At 52.0% G+C, this 24637-nt stretch overlaps 1 protein-coding gene across 3 annotated transcripts in view; it reads right to left on the bottom strand.

Annotated features, from left to right (window-relative positions):
• The window catches only part of LOC121274283 (myoD family inhibitor-like), a 220221-nt gene that overhangs the window by 98275 nt on the left and 97309 nt on the right, over nt 1-24637 (bottom strand). Inside the window, exons 2-4 of one of the 3 annotated variants that reach the window (XM_041181509.1) lie at nt 14820-14980; nt 8404-8529; nt 5497-5751 (exon numbers count right to left, since the gene is read on the bottom strand). In XM_041181509.1, the coding sequence (XP_041037443.1) occupies nt 5497-5751; nt 8404-8529; nt 14820-14901 (463 nt within the window). In that variant the 5' untranslated portion in view covers nt 14902-14980. The remainder of the gene's footprint in view (nt 1-5496; nt 5752-8403; nt 8530-14819; nt 14981-24637) is intronic. The other 2 variants (XM_041181510.1, XM_041181511.1) reach the window with 2 other exon arrangements.

Below are 24637 nucleotides of genomic sequence, written 5' to 3'. Positions count from 1 at the left end.
GGGGGGGGTAGGTGGGGGGTGGGGGGGGGGGCGGGTGGAGGGGGGGCAACAAGTCAGGGGGCGAGGGCTTCGGCAGCCGACGAGCCGAGAGCGGGGGGGTGGGGGGGCGGCCGTATCGGGGATGCGAATCAGCCGTTGACTGGACCCGGGAGCATCGCCAAGAGAGCCAGGGAGGAGCAGGCAGGCACCAGGCCCTGGCCCGAGTCGTCCGCGGCTTCCTGGCTGCGGTCAGGTAGCAGGCCTCAGGCTTCCTCTCGGGCAGGTGTGCCGCCAAGGCCGGGGTAAGGGGTGGGCGGGGAGGGGGGGGGGGAACCAGGGAAAGAAAACCTCCTTCCTGACCATTCAAAACGGGGGCCCGGGGGTCGGGGAGGGAGCTAAACCTTCCTGTCAACTTCCGCCTCGTTTCCATCTCCTGTCAGATCGAGGGAGGTCGGAGGTCAGCCCGCACAACAAGGGAGAAACAATGGTGAGAATCACAAGCCTGCGGAGCGGTGTTTCTCTGTGCCCTGACCTCGACAATTCCTGGTGTAAGAAACAGGGATATACCCCCCCAACCCCACCAAAAAACTCCCTCCGACATCCCAACTGTAGCGCCTGTCACACTCGCCACACCTCCCCAAGGGACAGGGACTGAGAGACACCAGTCAGTGTACAAATATCTCCCTGAGAGAGAGAGAGGGGACTGAGAGACACCAGTCAGTGTACAGATATCTCCCTGAGAGAGAGAGGGGGACTGAGAGAAACCAGTCAGTGTACAGATATCTCCCTGAGAGAGAGAGAGGGGACTGAGAGACACCAGTCAGTGTACAGTTATCTCCCTGAGAGATAGGGACTGAGAGACACCAGTCAGTGTACAGATATCTCCCTGAGAGAGAGGGACGGAGAGACACCAGTCAGTGTACAGATATCTCCCTGAGAGAGAGAGGGACTGAGAGACACCAGTCAGTGTACAGATATCTCCCTGAGAGAGAGAGAGACATCAGTCAGTGTACAGATATCTCCCTGAGAGATAGGGACGGAGAGACACCAGTCAGTGCACAGATATCTCCCTGAGAGAGAGAGGGACTGAGAGACACCAGTCAGTGTACAGATATCTCCCTGAGAGAGAGAGAGACATCAGTCAGTGTACAGATATCTCCCTGAGAGATAGGGATGGAGAGACACCAGTCAGTGCACAGATATCTCCCTGAGAGATAGGGACTGAGAGACACCAGTCAGTGTACAGATACCTCCGTGAGAGAGAGGAGACTGAGAGACACCAGTCAGTGCACAGATATCTCCCTGAGAGAGAGGGCACTGAGAGACACCAGTCAGTGTACAGATATCTCCCTGAGAGAGAGAGGGGGACTGAGAGACACCAGTCAGTGCACAGATACCTCCGTGAGAGAGAGGAGACTGAGAGACACCAGTTAGTGTACAGATATCTCCCTGAGAGAGAGAGGGGGACTGAGAGACACCAGTCAGTGCACAGATACCTCCGTGAGAGAGAGGAGACTGAGAGACACCAGTTAGTGTACAGATATCTCCCTGAGAGAGAGAGGGGACTCAGAGACACCAGTCAGTGTACAGATATCTCCCTGAGAGAGAGAGAGAGAGACACCAGTCAGTGTACAGATATCTCCCTGAGAGAGAGGAGACTGAGAGACACCAGTCAGTGTACAGATATCTCCCTGAGAGAGAGAGGGGACTCAGAGACACCAGTCAGTGTACAGATATCTCCCTGAGAGGAGGGGACTGAGAGACACCAGTCAGTGTACAGATATCTCCCTGAGAGAGAGGGGACTGAGAGACACCAGTCAGTGTACAGACAGCTCCCTGAGAGAGAGGGGACTGAGAGACACCAGTCAGTGTACAGATATCTCCCTGAGAGAGAGAGGGGACTGAGAGACACCAGTCAGTGTACAGATATCTCCCTGAGAGAGAGAGGGGTCTGAGAGACACCAGTCAGTGTACAGATATCTCCCTGAGAGAGAGGGGACTGAGAGACACCAGTCACTGTACTGACAGCTCCCTGAGAGAAAGAGGGACTGAGAGACACCAGTCAGTGTACAGATATCTCCCTGAGAGAGAGGGGACTGAGACCCCAGTCAGTGTACAGATACCTCCCTGAGAGAGAGGGGACTGAGAGACACCAGTCAGTGTACAGATATCTCCCTGAGAGAGAGGGACAGAGAGAAACCAGTCAGTGTACAGATATCTCCCTGAGAGAGAGGGGACTGAGAGACACCAGTCACTGTACAGACAGCTCCCTGAGAGATAGGGACTGAGAGACACCAGTCAGTGTACAGATATCTCCCTGAGAGAGAGGGGACTGAGAGACACCAATCAGTGTACAGATATCTCCGTGAGAGAGAGAGGGGACTGAGAGACACCAGTCAGTGTACAGATATCTCGCTGAGAGAGAGAGGGACTGAGAGACACCAGTCAGTGTACAGATATCTCCCTGAGAGAGAGAGGGACTGAGAGACACCAGTCAGTGTACAGATATCTCCCTGAGAGAGAGGGGACTGAGAGACACCAGTCAGTGTACAGATATCTCCCTGAGAGAGAGAGAGACATCAGTCAGTGCACAGATATCTCCCTGAGAGATAGGGACTGAGAGACACCAGTCAGTGTACAGATATCTCCCTGAGAGAGAGAGGGACTGAGAGACACCAGTCAGTGTACAGATATCTCCCTGAGAGAGAGGGGACTGAGAGACACCAGTCAGTGTACAGATATCTCCCTGAGAGAGAGGGGACTGAGAGACACCAGTCAGTGTACAGATACCTCCCTGAGAGAGAGGGGACTGAGAGACACCAGTCAGTGCACAGATATCTCCCTGAGAGATAGGGACTGAGAGACACCAGTCAGTGTACAGATATCTCCCTGAGAGAGAGAGGGACTGAGAGACACCAGTCACTGTACAGCTATCTCCCTGAGAGAGAGGGGACTGAGAGACACCAGTCAGTGTACAGACAGCTCCCTGAGAGAGAGAGGGGACTGAGAGACACCAGTCAGTGTACAGATATCTCCCTGAGAGAGAGGGGACTGAGAGACACCAGTCACTGTACAGACAGCTCCCTGAGAGAGAGGGACTGAGAGACACCAGTCAGTGTACAGATATCTCCCTGAGAGAGAGGGGACTGAGAGACACCAGTCAGTGTACAGATATCTCTCTGAGAGATAGGGACTGAGAGACGCCAGTCAGTGTACAGATATCTCCCTGAGAGAGAGAGGGGACTGAGAGACACCAGTCAGTGTACAGATATCTCCGTGAGAGAGAGAGGGGACTGAGAGACACCAGTCAGTGTACAGTTATCTCCCTGAGAGATAGGGACTGAGAGACACCAGTCACTACAGATATCTCCCTGAGAGACATCAGTCAGTGTACAGATATCTCCCTGAGAGAGAGGGGACTGAGAGACACCAGTCAGTGTACAGATATCTCCCTGAGAGAGAGAGAGGGACTGAGAGACACCAGTCAGTGTACAGATATCTCCCTGAGAGAGAGGGGATTGAGAGACACCAGTCACTGTACAGACAGCTCCCTGAGAGAGAGGGACTGAGAGACACCAGTCAGTGTACAGATATCTCCCTGAGAGAGAGGGGACTGAGAGACACCAGTCAGTGTACAGTTATCTCCCTGAGAGAGAGGGACTGAGAGACATCAGTCAGTGTACAGATATCTCCCTGAGAGAGAGGGGACTGAGAGACACCAGTCAGTGTACAGATATCTCTCTGAGAGATAGGGACTGAGAGACGCCAGTCAGTGTACAGATATCTCCCTGAGAGAGAGAGGGGACTGAGAGACACCAGTCAGTGTACAGATATCTCCCTGAGAGAGAGGGGACTGAGAGACACCAGTCAGTGTACAGATATCTCCCTAAGAGAGAGAGGGGACTGAGAGATACCAGTCAGTGTACAGATATCTCCCTGAGAGAGAGGGGACTGAAAGACACCAGTCAGTGTACAGATATCTCCCTGAGAGAGAGAGAGGGGACTGAGAGACACCAGTCAGTGTACAGGTATCTCCCTCAGAGAGAGGGGACTGAGAGACACCAGTCAGTGTACAAAGATAAAAACAAAAAAACTGCGGATGCCGGAAATCCAAAACAAAAACAGAATTACCTCGAAAAACTCAGCAGGTCTGGCAGCATCGGCGGAGAAGAAAAGAGTTGTCCCTACAACCACACCCCCCCCTCCACTTCTCTCTCTCTCTCTCTCTCCGCCCCCCCTCCCCCACACACACCTTAAACCAGCTTATATTTCAACTCTTTCTTGGACTCGAACTCAAGTTCTGTCGAAGGGTCATGAGGACTTGAAACGTCAACTCTTTTCTTCTCCGCCAATGCTGCCCGACCTGCTGAGTTTTTCCAGGTAATTCTGTTTTTGTTCCAGTCAGTGTACAGTTATCTCCCTGAGAGATAGGGACTGAGAGACACCAGTCACTGTACAGACAGCTCCCTGAGAGAAAGAGGGACTGAGAGACACCAGTCAGTGTACAGATATCTCCCTGAGAGAGAGAGGGACTGAGAGACACCAGTCAGTGTACAGATATCTCCCTGAGAGAGAGAGGGACTGTGAGACACCAGTCACTGTACAGATATCTCCCTGAGAGAGAGGGACTGAGAGACACCAGTCACTGTACGGATATCTCCCTGAGAGAGAGGGGACTGAGAGACACCAGTCAGTGTACAGATATCTCCCTGAGAGAGAGAGGGGACTGAGAGACACCAGTCAGTGTACAGATATCTCCCTGAGAGAGAGGGGAATGAGAGACACCAGTCACTGCACAGATATCTCCCTGAGGGAGAGGGGACAGAGAAACACATATCGTAAACCAAGGGCCATTAATGTAAGACGTTTACTAATAAATCCAATCAGGGGGATTCAGGAGTAATGTGTTTACCCAGAGCATGAGAGAATGTGGCACTCGGTCCCACAGGGAGTGGTCGAGCTGAATAGTGTCAACGTATGTAACGGGGGCAGAATGCTGGATAAACAGATGACCAAGAAAGAAATTGATGGATATGGGAATGGGGGGGCGATTGAAGCAGAGGGTGGGAGGAGGCTGGTGTGGGTCAGAAATACCGCACGGAACATAGGGGAGAATGGTCTGTTCCCGAGCTGCTCCATTCTTGATGTATGCATCCCAGTGACAGATCCCCAACTCTTCTCCCAACAATCCAAAACGCAGGCATGGAACACACTTCCTCCTGTCTCTTAGGCCATCCCCATTCAGACGAATAGAATTGCCGCCATGGCTGTGCATTTTCTGCATGAGAAGCCTCTCGTGTGGCACTTTTTCAAGAGCCTTCTGTGACCATGATTGTGGAATTACCATGGTAAGGCACTCCCTGTGGCGCTGCTGTGAGGGCAGGTGGCACATAAGCGTGGGGCTCCTGCCGCTGGTGTCGGGGATTCCCTACAGTTTTGACTCTGCCATAGATGCAGACTCCGGCACCCCACCCGATTTTAACTCAACGGGCTGGCGCATATCAGGCGGGTACTCACCTTCGCCAACAGGAGGCGGCAGCTGGGAGCTCGCCGACTTGTAGCTGCTCCGGGTGCAGACAGAGGATGCCGAGCCGAGCCGTGCCTTCTCCGGGCGGGGTCCAGGGGATGTACAAATGGGCGGCGGCAGAGGACCAGGGCAGCTCTGGGCACCGCTGGGGGTGGCACCGCCGTTGGCGTAGAGGGAAGGCGGTCGCTTCGATCCTGCATCACCCAAAACTGGCGCTGGTAATGCCGGCTGAGAGGTGGAGGTGTCTGCAAGGCAACAGAGGAGGGGGAGAGAGAGAGAGAGGGAGAGAGAGAGAGACAGACACACACAGAGAACAAACAGACAGAGAGATGGTGAGTTCCACACAGTCACTTATGAAGAGCGGGCATCAAACACTCCCAGGACAGGTACAGCACGGGGTTAGGTACAGAGTAAAGCTCCCTCTACACCGTCCCCATCAAACACTCCCAGGACAGGTACAGCACGGGGTTAGATACAGAGTAAAGCTCCCTCTACACCGTCCCCATCAAACACTCCCAGGACAGGTACAGCACCTTGTTAGATACAGAGTAAAGCTCCCACTTGCTGTAACCATCTCTGGAGTAAATTTATTCACTGCAGTGGTGACTACACTGGGATCCTGCTGTGTAAAATGGGCTACTTTTCTTGCCACAAAGGCTGTAGTGATTGTATTTTCAGATGTCTGAGGAAGCTGACAGTGCTTGTACAGGGCTAGCCACTGCTCAATTGCAAATTCACCTCCCTGCCCTGAGATCTAATTGAACTGGAATGACCCCTTTGGGATATCGCTCTTCACAACCTCAGCAAGAAATGTTTAAGTGAAGATGAAAGAGAACCAGGACTGAGTGCAAGCATTTGTCTCATTAGCATCAATCTTCATTACAGCCCTACCTATGGGTTCTATCTGATAACTCTCTTCCTCTCTCTCCCTGTCTCTCTCTCTCTCTCTCTCTTTCTCTTTCTCTCTCAGCTTCTCTCCCTTTCTCTCTTTTTGTCTCTCTCTCTGTCTCTGTCCCTGTCTCTCTACCTCTCTCCCTGTGTGTCTCTCTCTAATTCTCTCTCTGTCTCTCTGTCTCTATGTGTCTCTCTTGCCATCTCTCTCTGTCTCTCCTTCTCTCTCTCTCACTGTCTCTCCCTCTGTCTCTGTCCCTGTCTCTCTACCTCCCTCTCTCCCTGTGTGTCTCTCTCTAATTCTCTTTCTGTCTCTCTGTCTCTATGTGTCTCTCTTGCCGACTCTCTCTGTCTCTCCCTCTCTCTCTCTCACTGTCTCTCCCTCTGTCTCTGTCCCTCTGTCTCTCTCTCCCCCTTCCTTCTCTCTCTGTTTCACTTGCTCTGTCCCTCTCTCCCTGTCTCTCTCACTATCTCTCTCCCTCTGTCTCTCTCTGTCTCTCTCTGTCTCTCTCTCTCTTTCTCTGTCTCTCTCTCTCCGTGTCTCTCTCTCTGTCTGTCTCTGTCTCTGCCTCTCTCTCTCTGTCCCTTTCCCTCTGTCTCTCTCCCTTTGTCTCTCTCCCTCTGTCTCTGTCCCTCTGTCTCTCTCTCCCCCTTCCTTCTGTCTCTGTTTCACTTGCTCTGTCCCTCTCTCCCTGTCTCTCTCACTATCTCTCTCCCTCTGTCTCTCTCTGTCTCTCTCTCTGTCTCTCTCTCTTTCTCTGTCTCTCTCTCTCTCCGTGTCTCTCTCTCTGTCTGTCTCTGTCTCTGCCTCTCTCTCTCTGTCCCTTTCCCTCTGTCTCTCTCCCTCCCTCTGTCTCTCTCTGCACCCCTCTCTCTCTTGCTCTCTCTCTCTCTCTGCCTTTCTCTCTGTATCTCTCTGTCTCTGTCTCTCTCTCTGCCTCTCTCTCTGTCTCTCTCTCTTTCTCTCTCTGTCTCTCTGTCTCGCTCTCTGCCTCTTTCTCTCTCTTTCTCTGTATCTATCTCTCTGCCTCTCTCTCTCTCTCTCTCTCTGTCTCTCCCCCACACACTGTGGTGAATCTGACTTTCTGCTGAATGGTGTGGACAGGGTAGTGACTGTAAGTGATTGGACCTCGATGGTCCCTCACACCCACGCATAAAGACCAGCAAGTTTCGGAGACAGAAACAGGCCATTCCACCCATCTGCTCCGTGCTCACATTTATGCTCCAAGTGAGCCTCTGCCTGCCCCGCCTGCCTCTTCAACACTCTCCTCTCTCTCTCCTTCTCTCACACATTCTCTCTCTCCTTCTCTCACATTCTCTCTCCTTCTCTCACACATTCTCTCTCTCTCCTTCTCTCACACATTCTCTCTCTCTCCTTCTCTCACATTCTCTCTCCTTCTCTCACACATTCTCTCTCTCTCCTTCTCTCACACATTTTCTCTCCTTCTCTCACACATTTTCTCTCTCGTTCTCTCACATTCTCTCTCTCATTCTCTCTTTCTTTCACACATTCTCTCTCGTTCTCTCACACATTCTCTCTCTCATTCTCTCTTTCTCTCACCCATTCTCTCCCTCTTTTTCCCACACACATTCTCTCTCTTTCACCCATTCTCTCTCTCTTTCTCTCACACATTCTCTCTCTTTCTCTCACACATTCTCTCTCTCTTTCTCTCACACATTCTCTCTCTCTTTCTCTCACACATTCTCTCTCCCCCTTTTTCCCTCGTACATTTTCTAGCTCGGCTATGATTGCGCCTCATACCCCCCCACCATCCCACCCCGGCACCGGAGGCATAGGAGAGGCAGGGGATGGAGTGGGAGGGTTGAGGGGGTGAGGTATACTGTCCTGTACCCCAGTGAGCGGCACTGACTTCCAGCCAGTCGGAGCCAGAGAGCCCCCGGATCCCTCCCTCGCTAGCTGCTGGGGTGGGGGGAGGGGGTGAGGGGGCCTGGCCCTAGGGCCTAGTTTGGCTCAGGCCCTAGCTGGCGGTGTGAGATGTCTCTACCTTGTGGTGTAGCCAAGGTCGGTCCTCCCGGAGTGGGTATGAGGCGCGAGCTCTCGTTGGCGGTGAATTCATCCCCGGTAAGGGAGTGCTGGCTGCCTGACGAGTAACCATCTCTGCCCTTGTCATCTGGGGTAAGAGAGAGAAAATACGGGAGGTTAAATAGGACTTAGGAGCAGGAGGAGGCCATTCAGCCCCATCGACCCTCCTCTCCCATTCAATAAGATTGTGGCTGATCGGATTGTGGCCTCAACTCCACTTTCCTGTCCCTCACCTCCATAACCCTCAACTCCCTCGTCGATCAGAAATCTGTCTCACTCGGCCTTGAATATATTCAGTGACCCGGCCCCCACTGCTCTCTGTTGGGGGGAGGGGAGAATTCCACAGACCGACCACCCTCTGAGACAAGAAATTCCTCCTCATCTCCGTCTTCAATGGGAGACCCCTCATTCTGAAACTGTGCCCCCCCTCCCCCCTCATTCTAGATTCCCCCCCACACGGAGGGGGAAACATCCCCTCAGCATCCACCCTGTCAAACCCCCTCCCCTCAGAATCTGACATGTTTCAATAAGATCACCTCTCATTCTTCTAAACTCCAATGGGTAAAGGCCCCAACCTGCTCAACCTTTCCCCATCAGACAAACCCCCTTCGTCCCAGGAATCAGCCGAGTGAACCTTCTCTGAACGGCTTCCAATGCGAGTCTGTCCCTCCTTAAGTAAGGAGACCAGAACTGTCCACAGTGCCCCAGGAGCGGCCTCACCAACGCCCTGTCCAGTTGGAACAAGACTTCCCCACTTTTATACTCCATCCCCCCATCGCAATAAAGGACAACTTTCCATTTGCCTTCCCAATCACTCGCTGCATCTGCGTACTAACTTCTTGTGATTCATGCACCAGGACACCCAGATCCCTCTGCACCGCAGTGTCCTGCAGTCTCTCTCCATTTCAATAGGGTTTTTTTTATTCTTCCTGCCAGAGCAGACCAGCTCACTTTTTTCCACATTGTACTCCGTCTGCCAAATTTTTTGCCCACTCACTTTGCCTATGTCTATCCCGTTGGAGACCCTTTGTATCCTCCTCACAGCTTACTTTCCGACCTACCCTCGTATCATCAGCAAGCCTGGCTATAATAAACTCGGTCCCTTCATCCGAGTCAGTGATATAGATTGGAAATGGCTGAGGCCTCAGCACTGATCCCTGCAGCACTCCAATAGTTACAGTTTGCCAACCAGACAATGACCCATTTATCCTTACTCTGTTTCCTGTTAGTTAGCCAATCCTATAGCCATGCTCATATATCACCCCAAGCACCATATACAGGGCAGTGGTGAGACTACACCTCAAATACTGTGGGCAGTTCTGGTCTCCTTATTTAAGGAAGGGTGTAAACGGGTTGGAGGCGGTTCGGAGGAGGTTTACTAGATTGAGACCTGGAATGAGTGGGTTGTCTGATGAGGAAAGGGTTGGACAGACTGGGCTTGTTCCCACTGGAGTTTAGAAGAGCGAGGGGGAGATTTGATTGAAGTGCACAAGACCTTGAACAGTCTCGAGACAAGTTGGGCGTGGAAATGGTGTTTCCTCTTGTGGGTGAGTCCAGAACTAGGGGGGGAGTGTTTTAAAATTAAGGGGTTGCCCTTTTAGGACAGAGATGAGGAGAAATGTTTTCCCCTCAGAGGGTTGTACGAGTTTGGAACTCTCTGCCTCAGGAGGCGGTGGAGGTGGGGTCACTGAGTATTTTTAAGGCCAAGGGAGATAGATTCTTGTCAGGCAAGGGAATCGAAGGTTATCAGGGGTCGATGGGAACGTGGAAATCGAAACACAAAGGGATCAGCCACGATCTTACTGAATGGGGGAGCAGGCTCGAGGGGCTGAATGGCCTCCTCCTGCCCCTATGTCGTATGTCCGTCTATGTGACTCTGTGCTCTACGGGCTGCTCCCAGAGACGCACACCGAGATAGACCTCAACTGTTGCTGGAGGACTATCGACTTGGCGAAAGACGCTCCCTGGTCTGCCCGAAACCTGCTGGTCTTCCGGCCTAAAGAGTTGTCCCTGACCGAGGGTGGCAGGCCGGCACATTCCAAGATCCAGGACGAGGTGCTGAGGGACGCACTAAAGCTGGGGGCAGACAGACAATGTGCAACGGCCACCCTCTAAGGCCCTACCCCCCCTCATAGCTCACTGAGGGGGCTGGATACAAACCCTGGGGCTGTATCTACCAGAGCACACTTGACATGAACGTATACTGTAAACCGTAACCTGACATGGTAAAGTGTAGCGAGGCATCTTGTAGCTGCACTGAGAGAAAGCTGACCTGTTTGACACAATATCTGGCGTCAAGTGTGAACAATTAATGTCACGCACTTCGAGGTGTTTTCAGAATAAAGTATATTCTTTTCAATAAAGTTGAGTCCGCAGTGCTTAAGACTTTAAAACTGAAGCTTGTTGACGTTGAGGGGCTGTGGAGGCTGTTAGTACATTCAAATTGGGAGCTGGATGAGGCCACTCGGCCCCTCCAGCCTGCTGCCCCGTTCGATAAGATCATGGCTGATCTGACTGTGGCCTCGACCCCAAATTCCCGCCCACCCACCCCCGATAACCTTTCACCCCCCCAATAACCTTTCAGCCCCGATAACTTTTCACCCCCCCCTTGTTAATCAAGGATCTCTCTCGCTCGGCCTTAGAAGTATCCAAAGCCTCTGCTCCCACCGCCTGTTGAGGGAGAGTTCCAAAGATTCACAACCCACAGAGAGAAAAGATTCTCATCTCCATCTGAAATGGGTGACCCCTTGTGTTTAAACTGTGACCCCCCACCCCCCCCCCATCCTCGTTCTAGATTCTCCCACGAGGTGAAGCATCCTCTCCATATCCACCCTGTCCAAGACCCCTCAGGATCTTAAGGGTTTCGATCAAGTCGCCTCTCACTCTTCTAAACTCCAGCGGATACAAGCCTAACCTGTCCGACCTTCCCTCATAAGACAACCCACCCATTCCTGGTACTAGTCTGGTGAACGCATGCTTCTAACACGTTGACATCATTCTTTAAATAAGGAGACCAATACTCTGCACAGTGCTCCAGATGTGGCCTCATCAGCGTCCTGTGTAATGTCGGAAGCTACTTGAAGTTGTGTCACGGACCAGGGGGTGGGGGGGTTTAGTTTAAAACAGCCCTAATTTTGCCTCTTATTACCCCTTCTGTAAACAGAAAGGGGTTTTTGATTTTTGAATTCTCCCTTTATAAGCGGTGACATGGCTTCCTCAACTCTTCAGTTTTGGAGTGATCTTTTTATTTGTTTTTCATTCGTTCACGGGATGTGGGGGTCGCTGGCTGGGCCCAGCATTTATTGCCCATCCCTAATTGCCCCCTTGAGAAGGTGGTGGGTGAGCCGCCTTCTTGAGCCGCTGCAGTCCCCGTGTGGTGTAGGTACACCCACCGGGCTGTTAGGGAGGGAGTTCCAGGATTTTGTCCGTGTGGTGTAGGTACACCCACCGTGCTGTTAGGGAGGGAGTTCCAGGATTTTGTCCCCGTGTGGTGTAGGTACACCCACCGTGCTGTTAGGGAGGGAGTTCCAGGATTTTGTCCGTGTGGTGTAGGCACACCCACTGTGCTGTTAGGGAGGGAGTTCCAGGATTTTGTCCCTGTGGTGTAGGTATACCCACCGTGCTGTTAGGGAGGGAGTTCCAGGATTTTGTCCCGTGTGGTGTAGGTACACCCACCGTGCTGTTAGGGAGGGAGTTGCAGGATTTTGTCCCGTGTGGTGTAGGTACACCCACCGTGCTGTTAGGGAGGGAGTTCCAGGATTTTGTCCCGTGTGGTGTAGGTACACCCACCGTACTGTTAGGGAGGGAGTTCCAGGATTCTGACCCAGTGACAGTGAAGGAACGGCCGATATATTTCCAAGTCGGGATGGTGAGGGGCTCAGAGGGGAACTTGCAGGTGGTGGTGTTCCCCATGTGTCTGCTGCCCTTGTCCTTCTAGGTGGTAGAGGCCGTGGGTTTGGGCGGCGCTGTCGAAGGAGCCTTGGCGAGTTGCTGCAGTGCATCTTGTAGATGGTACACACACTGCTGCCCCTGTGCGTCGGTGGTGGAGGGAGTGAATGTTTGTGGATGGGGTGTCGATCGAGCAGGGGGCTGCTTTGTCCAGGATGGTGTCGAGCTTCTTGAGTGTTGTGGGAGCTGCACTCATCCAGGCAAGTGGGGAGTATCCCATCACACTCCTGACTTGTGCCTTGTAGATGGTGGACAGGCTTTGGGGAGTCAGGAGGTGAGTTACTCTCTGCAGGATTCCCAGCCTCTGACCTGCTGTTGTAGCCACAGTATTTATATGGCTGGGTCCAGTTCAGTTTCTGGTCAATGGTAACCCCCAGGATGTTGAGGGCCAGTCAAGTTAAACCTGGGCAGAGCTCTTTCAGTTGCTACCTGTGAAGTAGTAAATGGCAAACAGAGGCAGGCTGCTAGCTTGGAGCCCTGCTTCTCTGCCAAGGTTAAACAGCAACTGAAGGTAAAACCCAAAATCTGCACAATTAAAGCAATTCAAACAGCTCAAGTTTCGGTCATGTGACAGGGTGGGTTTCGGGTCGAGCTATTCAGCTAACGAGGCCCCCTTGTTAAACCCATTGTGTGTTGAGCGGGTAACTGCAGAACCATTAGCACAACATTGGAGAGGAGGAGTCACAAATAGCTCTGCCTTTGTCCAGCGCTGGCTGGTGCAGACGTCTGGGAGGCTCATACAATGCAAGGAGTGTTACATTCCAGGGGGTAGTCATGTTAGCCTTCATCCATTTTTAAACTGATCAGAAACTTCCAGAACTACCATCATGTGCTCAGCGGTGGCTAGTGGAGATACATTGCACCGTCTGCCTGGCATGCCTAGGAAATCACCTGACATCTTTATACATCCAGACAAGGAGACATCGAGCCATTTACCAATTAAACTGTCAGGATGCGCATTATGTCGGTGATGGGAGATGTGGTGAGAAGGAGCTTCACTTCCGTGTACGTTCTGGCCATTGGTAAGATATGACTCACATCAGAACAGGGAGCGGGCATTTTGGGTGGAACCAGGCCTGCCTAAGGAAACCAAGGCCAGGATATTTAAGATGGACTTTCCCTTCCGGTCAACCAAAGAATCAATGGAGAAAGCATCCCCGCCAATGTTGCCTCCCCAGCAGCTGTGTGACTCCCCGGCGTGGCTTAATTGCCTGGGGATGGGTTTCCCACTGCCCCCCCCTCTCGGGAGGGAGTCCCACCTCAGAGAGCTGCCAGCCAATCAATACCATGCACGATTCCAGTCTCCATATCCCACTTGAAATACTGTGCACAGTTCCGGTCTCCGTATCCCACTTGGAATACCATGCACAGTTCCAGTCTCCGTATCCCACTTCGAATACCGCGCAAGATTCCGGTCTACATATCCCACTTGGAATACTGTGCACTGTTCCGATCTCTGTATCCCACTTGGAATACTGTGCACAGTTCTGGTCTCCCTATCCCACTTGGAATATTGTGCATAATTCCAGTCTCCATATCCCACTTGGAATACTGTGCAGAGTTCCGGTCTCCCTATCACACTTCAAATATTGTGCAGAGTTCCGGCCTCTGTAACACACTGGGAATACCGTGCAGAGTTCCGGCCTCTGTGACACACTGGGAATACTGTGCCCACTTCTGGTCTCCGTAACACGCCGGGAATACTGTGCACACTTCCGGTCTCCGTAACACACTGGGAATACCGTGCAGAGTTCCGGTCTCCGTAACACACCAGGAATACTGTGCACAGTTCCGGTCTCCGTATCCCACCTGGAATACTGTGCACAGTTCCGGTCTCCGTATCCCACCTGGAATACTGTGCACAGTTCCGGTCTCCGTATCCCACCTGGAATACTGTGCACAGTTCCAGTCTTTTAAATATCCCCCCCAGCCTATGCCCGCTCTGGGATGTGTGATATTGGGCAGGTGGGGTGTGGAACATGAATCTTTTTTACACCTTCTCTAGTGCCTCAATATATGGAAACCGGAACTGTGCACGGTATTCCAAGTGGGATACGGAGAGGGGAACTGTGCACAGTATTCCAAGTGGGATAAGGAGACCGGAACTGTGTACAGTATTCCCAGTGGGATACGGAGACTGGAACTGAGCACAGTATTCCAAGTGGGATACGGAGACTGGAACTGTGCACGGTATTCCCAGTGGGATACGGAGACCGGAACTGCGTACAGTATTCCCAGTGTGTGACGGAGACCGGAACTGTGTACAGTATTCCCAGTGTGTCATGGAGTCCAGAACTGTGCACGGTATTCCAAGTGGGATATCTTCATTCCGCCCCCACCCCTCACCCGCGGCCCTGTCTGACCTGCCACCCGAGCACCAACTCGGCCAGTCGGATCGGCCTGCTTATAGACGAAGGCAGGGGCACTCACCGTTCCGGGCGGCTTCTTTCCCAGAGTCTGTCTGGGACTCGGGTCCTGGGCAACGGACGAGGACTTCCTCAGACTGCGACATCCGGCGGTGGCGTGGGCGCCGCTAAGGGACGTGGAAGGGGATCAGCCCAGCGCAGCAGCCGAGTGGAACGGCCAGCGGCCTGGTAACGGAGAGAGAGAGAGAGAGAGAGAGAGATTGGAATCTAGACCTCATCCTTCAATGGTGTTTACAGCACTCCCGTCTCTCCCCACGAACTTCCAAACCCACTCCAGCTCAATATTCCCGGGATGAGGGTGGGAGCCGGGGGGGGCGGGGGGAGGGGGAATCATTATTTCACAACCTTTCGGGGATTTTTGAAGCGCACTGGGGTCCCAAGGATATGCCTAAGGCCTCAGGCTCCCTCCATTTTGTATCTTTCGACACCTCCAGACACAAACCTAGGCCAAGAGCCATTGGAAAAGTGACTGACCAAACGACCCCGGCTCCCCAGGTTCCCTCACTGAAGGTTAGCCTCTCCTGTGGCTGTTGGGGCCTCCTGCAGTGGCGGTGGGGGTGGGGGGGGGGGGGGTCAAGGGTCACACAGGCCCCAGGTCCTCCACAGATTCTTGCCCCCATTCAAGGCAATCGCCACACTGTCATCTTGGGGTGGTGGGGGTGGGGTTGGGTTGGAGGGCAGACTTGCCCTCCACTCTGGACCATTCTTGGACCATGCTGGCCAGCGAGGGTGGCCATTTCCTGCACAGCATGATCCCACAGACACCAACGAGACAGGTGAAGGGTTGTGGGCTGGGATTTCGCTTTTTCTCCCTCCCTCCCTCTCTCTCTGTCTCTCTCGGGGTTAAACATCAGGTCTCAGGACACGGGGAGAACTCACCCCACAGTCAGCAACCACCCACCCACCCACTCGACCACACCCCACACACTCCCCCGCCCACACCCACCAAATACACACACTAACACCCCCACTACCAGCTTAGCCTGACCCCCTTGACCCGCACCCCCCCCATCATGCAGCGGTCAAGAGGTGAGGCGGAATGAGGAGGTCAAAGGTGACAATTCGTCGACCGCCATCATTTTCTCTCCAACTGCAGTTAATTCCATGGAGTTCCGAGCGAGACCCAGCAAGGGAGCGGGGTGGATTCAAGCAGCGAACACCAGTGGGTGTAAAACACGTCTGTGCGGAACACAACAAACATTCTGCACGTGTCACACGCAATCGGACAGTCAGACAATCTCCTTCACACAATTAACTCACAGCTATCAAACTTAATCAAACACTCTCAGGACAGGAACAGCACGGGGTTAGATACAGAGTAAAGCTCCCTCCACACTGTCCCCATCAAACACACCCATAAGACCATAAGACATAGGAGCAGAAATTAGGCCATTCGGCCCATCAAGTCTGCTCTGCCATTCAATCATGGCTGATAAGTTTCTCAACCCCGTTCTCCCGCCTTCTCCCTGTAACCTTTGACCCCCTTACCAATCAAGAACCTATCTATCTCGGTCTTAAATACACTCAATGACCTGGCCTCCACAGCCTTCTGTGGCAATGAATTCCATAGATTCACCACTCTCTGGCTAAAGAAGTTTCTCCTCATCTCTGTTCTAAAAGGTCTTCCCTTTACACTGAGGCTGTGCCCTCGGGTCCTAGTCTCTCCTACTAATGGAAACATCTTCCCCCCGTCCACTCTATCCAGGCCTTTCAGTATTCTGTAAGTTTCAATCAGATCCCCCCTCATCCTTCTAAACTCCATCGAGTATAGACCCAGAGTCCTCAAACGTTCCTCATATGTTAAGCCTTTCATTCCTGGGATCGTTCTCATGAACCTCCTCTGGACCCTCTCTAGGGCCAGAACATCCTTCCTGAGATACGGGGCCCAAAATTGCTCACAATATTCTAAATGTGGTCTGACCAGAGTCTTATAAAGCCTCAGCAGCACATCCCTGCTTTTATATTCTAGTCCTCTCGAAGTAAATGCCAACATTGCATTTACCTTCCTAACTACCGACTCAACCTGCAAGTTAACATTAAGAGAATCCTGGACTAGGACTCCCAAGTCCCTTTGCACTCCAGATTTCTGAATTCTCTCCCCATTTAGAAAATAGTCTATGCCTCTATTCTTCCTACCAAAGTGCATGACCTCACACTTCCCCAGGTTGTATTCCATCTGCCACTTCTTTGCCCATTCTCCTAACCTGTCCAAATCCTTCTGCAGCCTCCCCGCCTCCTCAATACTACCTGTCCCTCCACCTATCTTTGTATCATCTGCAAACTTAGCCAGGATGCCCTCAGTTCCTTCATCTAGATCATTAATGTATAAAGTGACAAGTTGTGGTCCCAACACTGACCCCTGCAGAACTCCACTAGTCATCGGCTGCCATCCTGAGAAGGACCCCCTTATCCCTACTCTCTGCCTCCTTCCAGACAGCCAATCTTCTATCCATGCTAGTACCTTGCCTCTAACACCATGGGCTCTTATCTTACTGAGCAGCCTCCTGTGCGGCACCTTGTCAAAGGCCTTCTGGAAGTCCAAGTAGATAACATCCATTGGCTCTCCTTTGTCTAACCTGCTCATTACCTCCTCAAAGAATTCTAACAGATTTGTCAGGCATGACCTCCCCTTGATGAAACCATGCTGACTTTGCCCGATTTTACCATGCACTTCCAAGTATTCTGAAATCTCAGCCTTAGTAATGGACTCTAAAATCTTACCAACAACCGAGGTCAGGCTAATCAGCCTTTAATTTCCCATCTTTTGCCTCACTCCCTTCTTAAACAGGTGGGTTACATTAGTGATTTTCCAAACACTCCCAGGACAGGTACAGCACGGGGTTAGATACAGAGTAAAGCTCCCTCTACACTGTCCCCATCAAACACTCCCAGGACAGGTACAGCACGGGGTTAGATACAGAGTAAAGCTCACTATACACTGCCCCATGAAACACTCCCAGGACAGGTACAGCACGGGTTTGGATACAGAGTAAAGCTCCCTCTACACTGTCCCCATCGAAAACTCCTAGGAAAGGTACGTCATGGGCATTTAGATGTGGGGCAGTGGGATAAGTTTGGGGGTTGATACAGGGCAATAGGGAGAGCAGGGGGCACTGGGATTAGTTTGGGGATTGATACAGGGCTATAGGGGGGAGAGCAGGGCAGTGGGATCAGTTTAGGATTGATATAGGACTATGGGTAGAGAGTAGGGCAGTGGGATTAGTTTGGGATTGATACAGGGCTATTGGGAGAGAGCGGGGCCGTGGGATTAGATTGGAGATTCATCCTGGGCTATAGGGAGAGAGGTGGGCTGTGGGATTAGTTTGGGGATTGATACAGGGCTATGGGTTGAGAGTAGGGCAGTGGGATTAGTTTGGGGATTGATACAGGGCTATGGGAACAGAGCGGGATGTGTGTTTGCCAGTTAAACCATTTGTCCTTACATCCTGATACACAAATTGGTTTAAATCCGATCAGCCCTGTTTACACTATGGAAAGAGTTCAGAAACCTTCAGCACGACACTCATAGCCCTCAAAAACATTCCTGTGGTCAATGAATCAGAGGTGAGCCAGAGCTGTGTATGCTCAGGAGGCAATAACCTTCCTTCCTGTGGGCACGGAGCTTAATTCCAGAACCATTCAAACTGTTTGTGTGCTTAAATGTCTCAATACAGACACATTCCTTAGCACAGCCTGACAATACTGACACACTCCCCGGGGATCCCCCTGTGAATACTGACACACTCCCCGGAGCCACCCCCTGTAAATACTGACACACTCCCCGGGGACAATCTGTAAATACTGACACACTCCCCAGGAACCCCCTGTAAATACTGACACACTCCCCGGGGACCCCCTGTAAAGACTGACACAATCCCCGAGGACTCCCTGTAAGTACTGACACACTCCCCGGGAACCCCTATAAATACTGACACACGCCCCGGGGAACCCCTGTAAATACTGACACACTCCCCAGGGACCCCCTGTAAATACTGACACACTCCCTGGGGACACCCTGTATGTACAGACACACTCCCCGGGGATCCCCCTATAAGTACTGACACATTCCCCGGGGACACCCTGTAAATACAGAAACACTCCCCGGGGATCCCCCTGTAAATACTGACACAGTCCCTGGGGACCCCCCTGTAAATACTGACACACTCCCCGGGGACCCCCCTGTAAATACTGACACAGTCCCTGGGGACCCCCCTGTAAATACTGACACACTCCCCGGGGACCCCCCCTGTAAATACTGACACACTCCCCGGGGATCCCCCTATATATACTGACACATTCCCCGGGGATCCCCCTATAAATACTGACACACTCCCCGGGGACACCCTGTAAATACAGACACACTCCCCGGGGATCCCCCTGTAAATACTGACACACTCCCCGGGGATCCCCCTGTAAATACTGACACACTCCCCGATGACGCCCCTGTAAATACTGACACACACCCCTGGAACCCCCCTGTAAATACTGACACACTCCCCAGAGATCCCCCTGCAGATACTTACACTCTCCCCAGGGATTCCCTTGTATATACTGACACACTCCCCAGGGACCCCCATGTAAATACTGACACACTCCACGGGGATCCCCCTGTAAATACTGACACACTCCCCGGGGACCCCCTGTAAATACTGACACACTCCCCAGGGACCCCCTGTAAATACAGACACACTCCCCGGGAACCCCCCTGTAAATACTGACACTCTCCCCAGGGATTCCCTTGTAAATACTGACAAACTCTCCGGGGATCCCCTTTAAATGCTGACACAATCCGTGGGGACACCCTGTAAATACTGACACACTCCCCGGGGACCCCCTGTAAATACTGACACACTCCCCGGGTACCCCCCTGTAAATACTGACACACTCCCCGGGGACCCCCTGTAAATGCTGATACACTCCCCGGGGACCCTGTGTAAATACTGACACATTACCCGGGAACCCCCTGTAAATACTGACACATTCCCCGGGGACCCTGTGTAAATACTGACACACTCCCCAGGGACCCCCTGTAAATATTGACACACTCCCCGGGGACTCCCTGTAAATACTGACACATTCCCCGGGAACCCTGTGTAAATACTGACACACTCCCCAGGGACCCCCTGTAAATACTGACACACTCCCCGGGGACTCCCTGTAAAAACTGACACGCTCCACGGGGACCCCCTGTAAATGCAGACACACTCACCGGGGACCCCCCTGTAAATACTGACACACTCCCCGGGAACCTCCAGTAAATACTGACACACTCCCCGGGACCCCCTGTAAATACTCACACACACACACACTCACACTCATTCCCGTCTCTCTCACACAAGCAAACACACACAGACACATTCACTCCCCCCCTTCACTCTCTCCAGGGACTCTGGGAAAATGTAACAAGGTTGGGAGCAGTTCAGAATTCAGCGAAGGAGGACCAAGAGATTGATTAAGAGGGGAAATTAGATTATGCGAGCAAATTTGCAAGGAACACACAAGAGGTCTATAAAAGCTTCTATAAGTATGTTAAAGAAATGGATTAGTGAAGACAAATGTAGGTCCCTTACAGTCCGAAATACGAAACAAGGAATTGGCAGAGCAATTAAACAACAGCTTTGGTCTCTCTCCACAGAGGAAGACACACATAACTTGCCAGAAATTCTAGGAAACCGAGGCTCTAGTGAGAAGGAGGAATTGAAGGAAATTAGCATTACTGAAACAATAGTACTGGAGAAATTAATGGGACTGAACACCAATTAATCCCCAGGGCCCATAATCTACATCCCAGACTACTAAAGGAGCTGGCCATGGAAATAGTGGATGCATTGGTTGTCATCTTCCAAAACTCTGTCAATTCTGGGACAGTCCCCGCAGATTGGAGGGTGTCAAATGTAACCCCACTGTTTAAAACAGGAGGGAGGGAGTAAACAGTGAATTACAGACAAGTTAGCCTAACATCAGTAAGAGGGCAAACGGTAGAGTTTGTTAGAAAGGATGTGGTAAGAGGACACTTAAAAATATCAACGGATTAGACAAGATCAACATGGATTTATGAAGGGAAATCGTGTTTGACAAACCCACCGGAATATTTTTGAGGATGTAACTAGCAGGATAGATAAGGGAGAACCAGTCGATGTGGTGCATTTGGATTTTCAGAAAGCTTTTGATAAAGTCCCACACAAGAGCTTAGTGTAAAGTTCAAGTACATGGGATTGGGGGTCATATTTTGGCATGGATTGAGAATTGGTTAGCAGACAGGAAACAGAGAGTAGGAATAAATGGGTCTTTTTCGGAGTGGCAGGTGGTGACTAGTGGGGTACCACAGGGATCGGTGCTCGGGCCCCAGCTATTCACAATATATATCAATGATTTGGATAAGGGAACCAAATGTAACATTTCCAAATTTGCTGATGACACAAAACTAGGTGGGAATGTGAGCGATGAGGGGGGTGTTAAGAGGCTTCAAGGTGATTTAGACAGGGTGAGTGAGTGGGCAAATACATGGCAGATGCAGTATAACATAGATAAGTGTGAAGTTATCCAGGTTGGTAGGAGAAACAGGATGGCAGAGTGTTATTTAAACGGCGATAGATTGAGAAATGTTGGTGTACAAAGGGACCTGGGTGTCCTTGTACACCAGTCACTGAAAGCAAACATACAGGTGCAGCAAGCAGTTAGGAAGGCAAATGGTATGTTGGCCTTCATTGTGAGAGGACTTGAGTACAGGAGCGAGGATGTCTTACTGCAGCTGTACAGGGCCTTGGTGAGACCACACCTGGAGATTTGTGTGCAGTTTTGGTCTCCTTACATAAGAAAGGATATACTTGCTATAGAGGGAGAGCAGTGAAGGTTCACCAGACTGATTCCTGGGATGCAGGATTGTCGGATGAGGAGAGATTGGGCTGACTAGGCCCTGGATTCACTGGAGTTCAGGAGGAGGAGAGGAGATCTCATTGAAACGTCTAAAGCTCTGACAGGGATGGGCAGACTGGATTCAGGGATGATATTTCCTCTCGCTGAGTGGGGGGGCGCGTCTAGAACAAGGGGTCTCAGTCTCAGGATACGGGGTGGACCATTTAGGACTGAGATGAGGAGAAATGTCTTCACTCTGAGGGTGGTGAACCTGTGGGATTCTCGAGCACAGGAGCTGTAGAGGCCAAGTCACTGAGTATACTTAAGAAGCAAATGGATAGATTTCCGGACTCCAAAGGCATCAAGGGGTCTGGGGGAGAGAGCAGGGGTACAGCATTGAGATAGAGGATCAGCCATCATCATATTGAATGGGGCAGCAGGCTCGAAGGGCAGAATGGCCTATCCCTGTTCCTATTTGCTCTGTTTCTATGTTTCTCAAACACACACACACACAAATACACTCTCCCCTATCTCTCTGTCTTACACACACCCTCCATTTCTCTCACATAAACACAAACACATTCTCCCCCTTTCTATCTCTGACATGCACACACACTCACACACACAGACACACAAACACACACACACACACGCGCACACACACACACACTCCCTCTCTCCCACACACACAAGCCCATGCATGCACACGCGCACACAACTCTCCTCTGTCTCTCACACACACACATACGTACCCCCCTCTCTCTGTCACACAAACACACACACACACACTCCCCTTCTCACACACACACACACACACACACACACACACTCTCCCACACACACTCCCTCTCTCCCACACACACACACACACACACACACTCCCTCTCTCCCACACACACACATACACACTCCCCCCTCTCACACACACACCCCCCTCCCACACACACACACACACACACACATACACTCTCTCACACACACACACACACTCCCCCCTCTCACACACACACACACACACACACACACACACTCCCTCTCTCCCACACACACATACACACACTCCCCTTCTCACATACACACACACACACACACACTCTCTCCCACACATACACACACTCCCCCCTCTCACACACAAACACACACTCCCCTTCTCACATACACACACACACACACTCTCTCCCACACATACACACACTCCCCCCCTCACACACAAATGCACACACACACTCCACTTCTCATACACAAACACATGCACACCCACTCCCCTTCTCACACACACTCACATACACATACACTCTCTCTCCCACACACACACACACTCCCTCTCTCCCACACACACACACACACACACACACTCCCTCTCTCCCACACACACAAACACACACACACACACTCCCTCTCACACACACACACAAACACTCTCTCTCCCACATACACACACACACACATTCCCTCTCACACACACACACAAACACTCTTTCTGCCACACACACACACACACACTTCCTCTCTCCCACACACACACACATACACTCGCCCCTCTCACACACACACACATACTCCCCCTCTCACACACACACACACACACTCCCCTCTCTCCCACATACACTCCCCCCTCACGCACACACACACAAACACACACCCCCCTTCTTACACACACACCCACACACACACACTCCCTCTCTCTCACACACACACACAAACACTCCCCTCCTCCCACACACTCCCCTTCACACACACACACACACACACACTCCCCTTGTCACACACACACACACTCCCTCTCTCCCAAACACACACTACCCCCTCTCACAGACACACATACACACACATGCCCCCTCACACTCACACACACACTCCCCCCTCTCACACACACACACTCCCCTTCTCACATGCACACACACACATACCCTCTCTCCCACACACACACACTCCCTCTCTCCCACACACACACACACACTCTTTCCCACATACAGACACACACGCATTCCCTCTCACACACACACACAAACACCCTCTCTGCCACACACACACACACACACTCCCCTTCTCACACACACACACACACACTCCCTCTCTCCCACACACACACACACACACACACACTCCTTGACACACTCCCTTTCTCCCACACATACACACACTCCCCTCTCTCTCACACACACACATACACAGACATTCCCCCTCACATACACACACACACACACTCACACACCCTCTCTCGCGCATACACACACACACACACACACTCCCTCTCTCCCACACACACACACACACACACACACATACACTGGCCCCTCTCACACACACACACACACACACAATCCCCTTCTCACACACACACACAGTCCCCCTCTCACACACAGACACACACACACTCCCCTCTCTCCCACACACACTACCCCCCTCACACACACACACACACACTCCCCTCGCTCCCACACACACTCCCCCCTCACACACACACACACTCCCTCTCTCCCACACACACACACACATACACTCGCCCCCCTCACACACACACTCCCCCCTCATACACACACACACACACACTCCCTCTCTCCCACACACACACACACACACACACTCCCCTTCTCACAAACACACACACATACTCCCCTCTCTCACACACACACACAGACACTCCCCTTCTCACACACACATACTATCTCTCACACATACACACACTCCCCCCTCTCACACACACACATACTCCCTCTCTCACACACACACACTCCCCCTCTCTCACACACACACACACACACTCCCCTTCTCACACACACACACTCACACACCCCCTCTCTCTCACAAACACTGCACTCCCCTTCTCACACACACACACACACACACACACACATACATACCCTCTCTCTCACACAGACACACACTCCCCCCTCTCTCTCTCACACACACACACACACATACATACCATCTCTCCCACACACACACACACACTCCCTCTCTCTC

Source organism: Carcharodon carcharias (genome assembly GCF_017639515.1).
Source record: "Carcharodon carcharias isolate sCarCar2 chromosome 35 unlocalized genomic scaffold, sCarCar2.pri SUPER_35_unloc_8, whole genome shotgun sequence".
NCBI classification, from domain to species: Eukaryota; Metazoa; Chordata; class Chondrichthyes; order Lamniformes; family Lamnidae; genus Carcharodon; species Carcharodon carcharias.
Note: the sequence above shows the minus strand (reverse complement) of the source record. Positions and strands in the feature narration are given on the sequence as shown.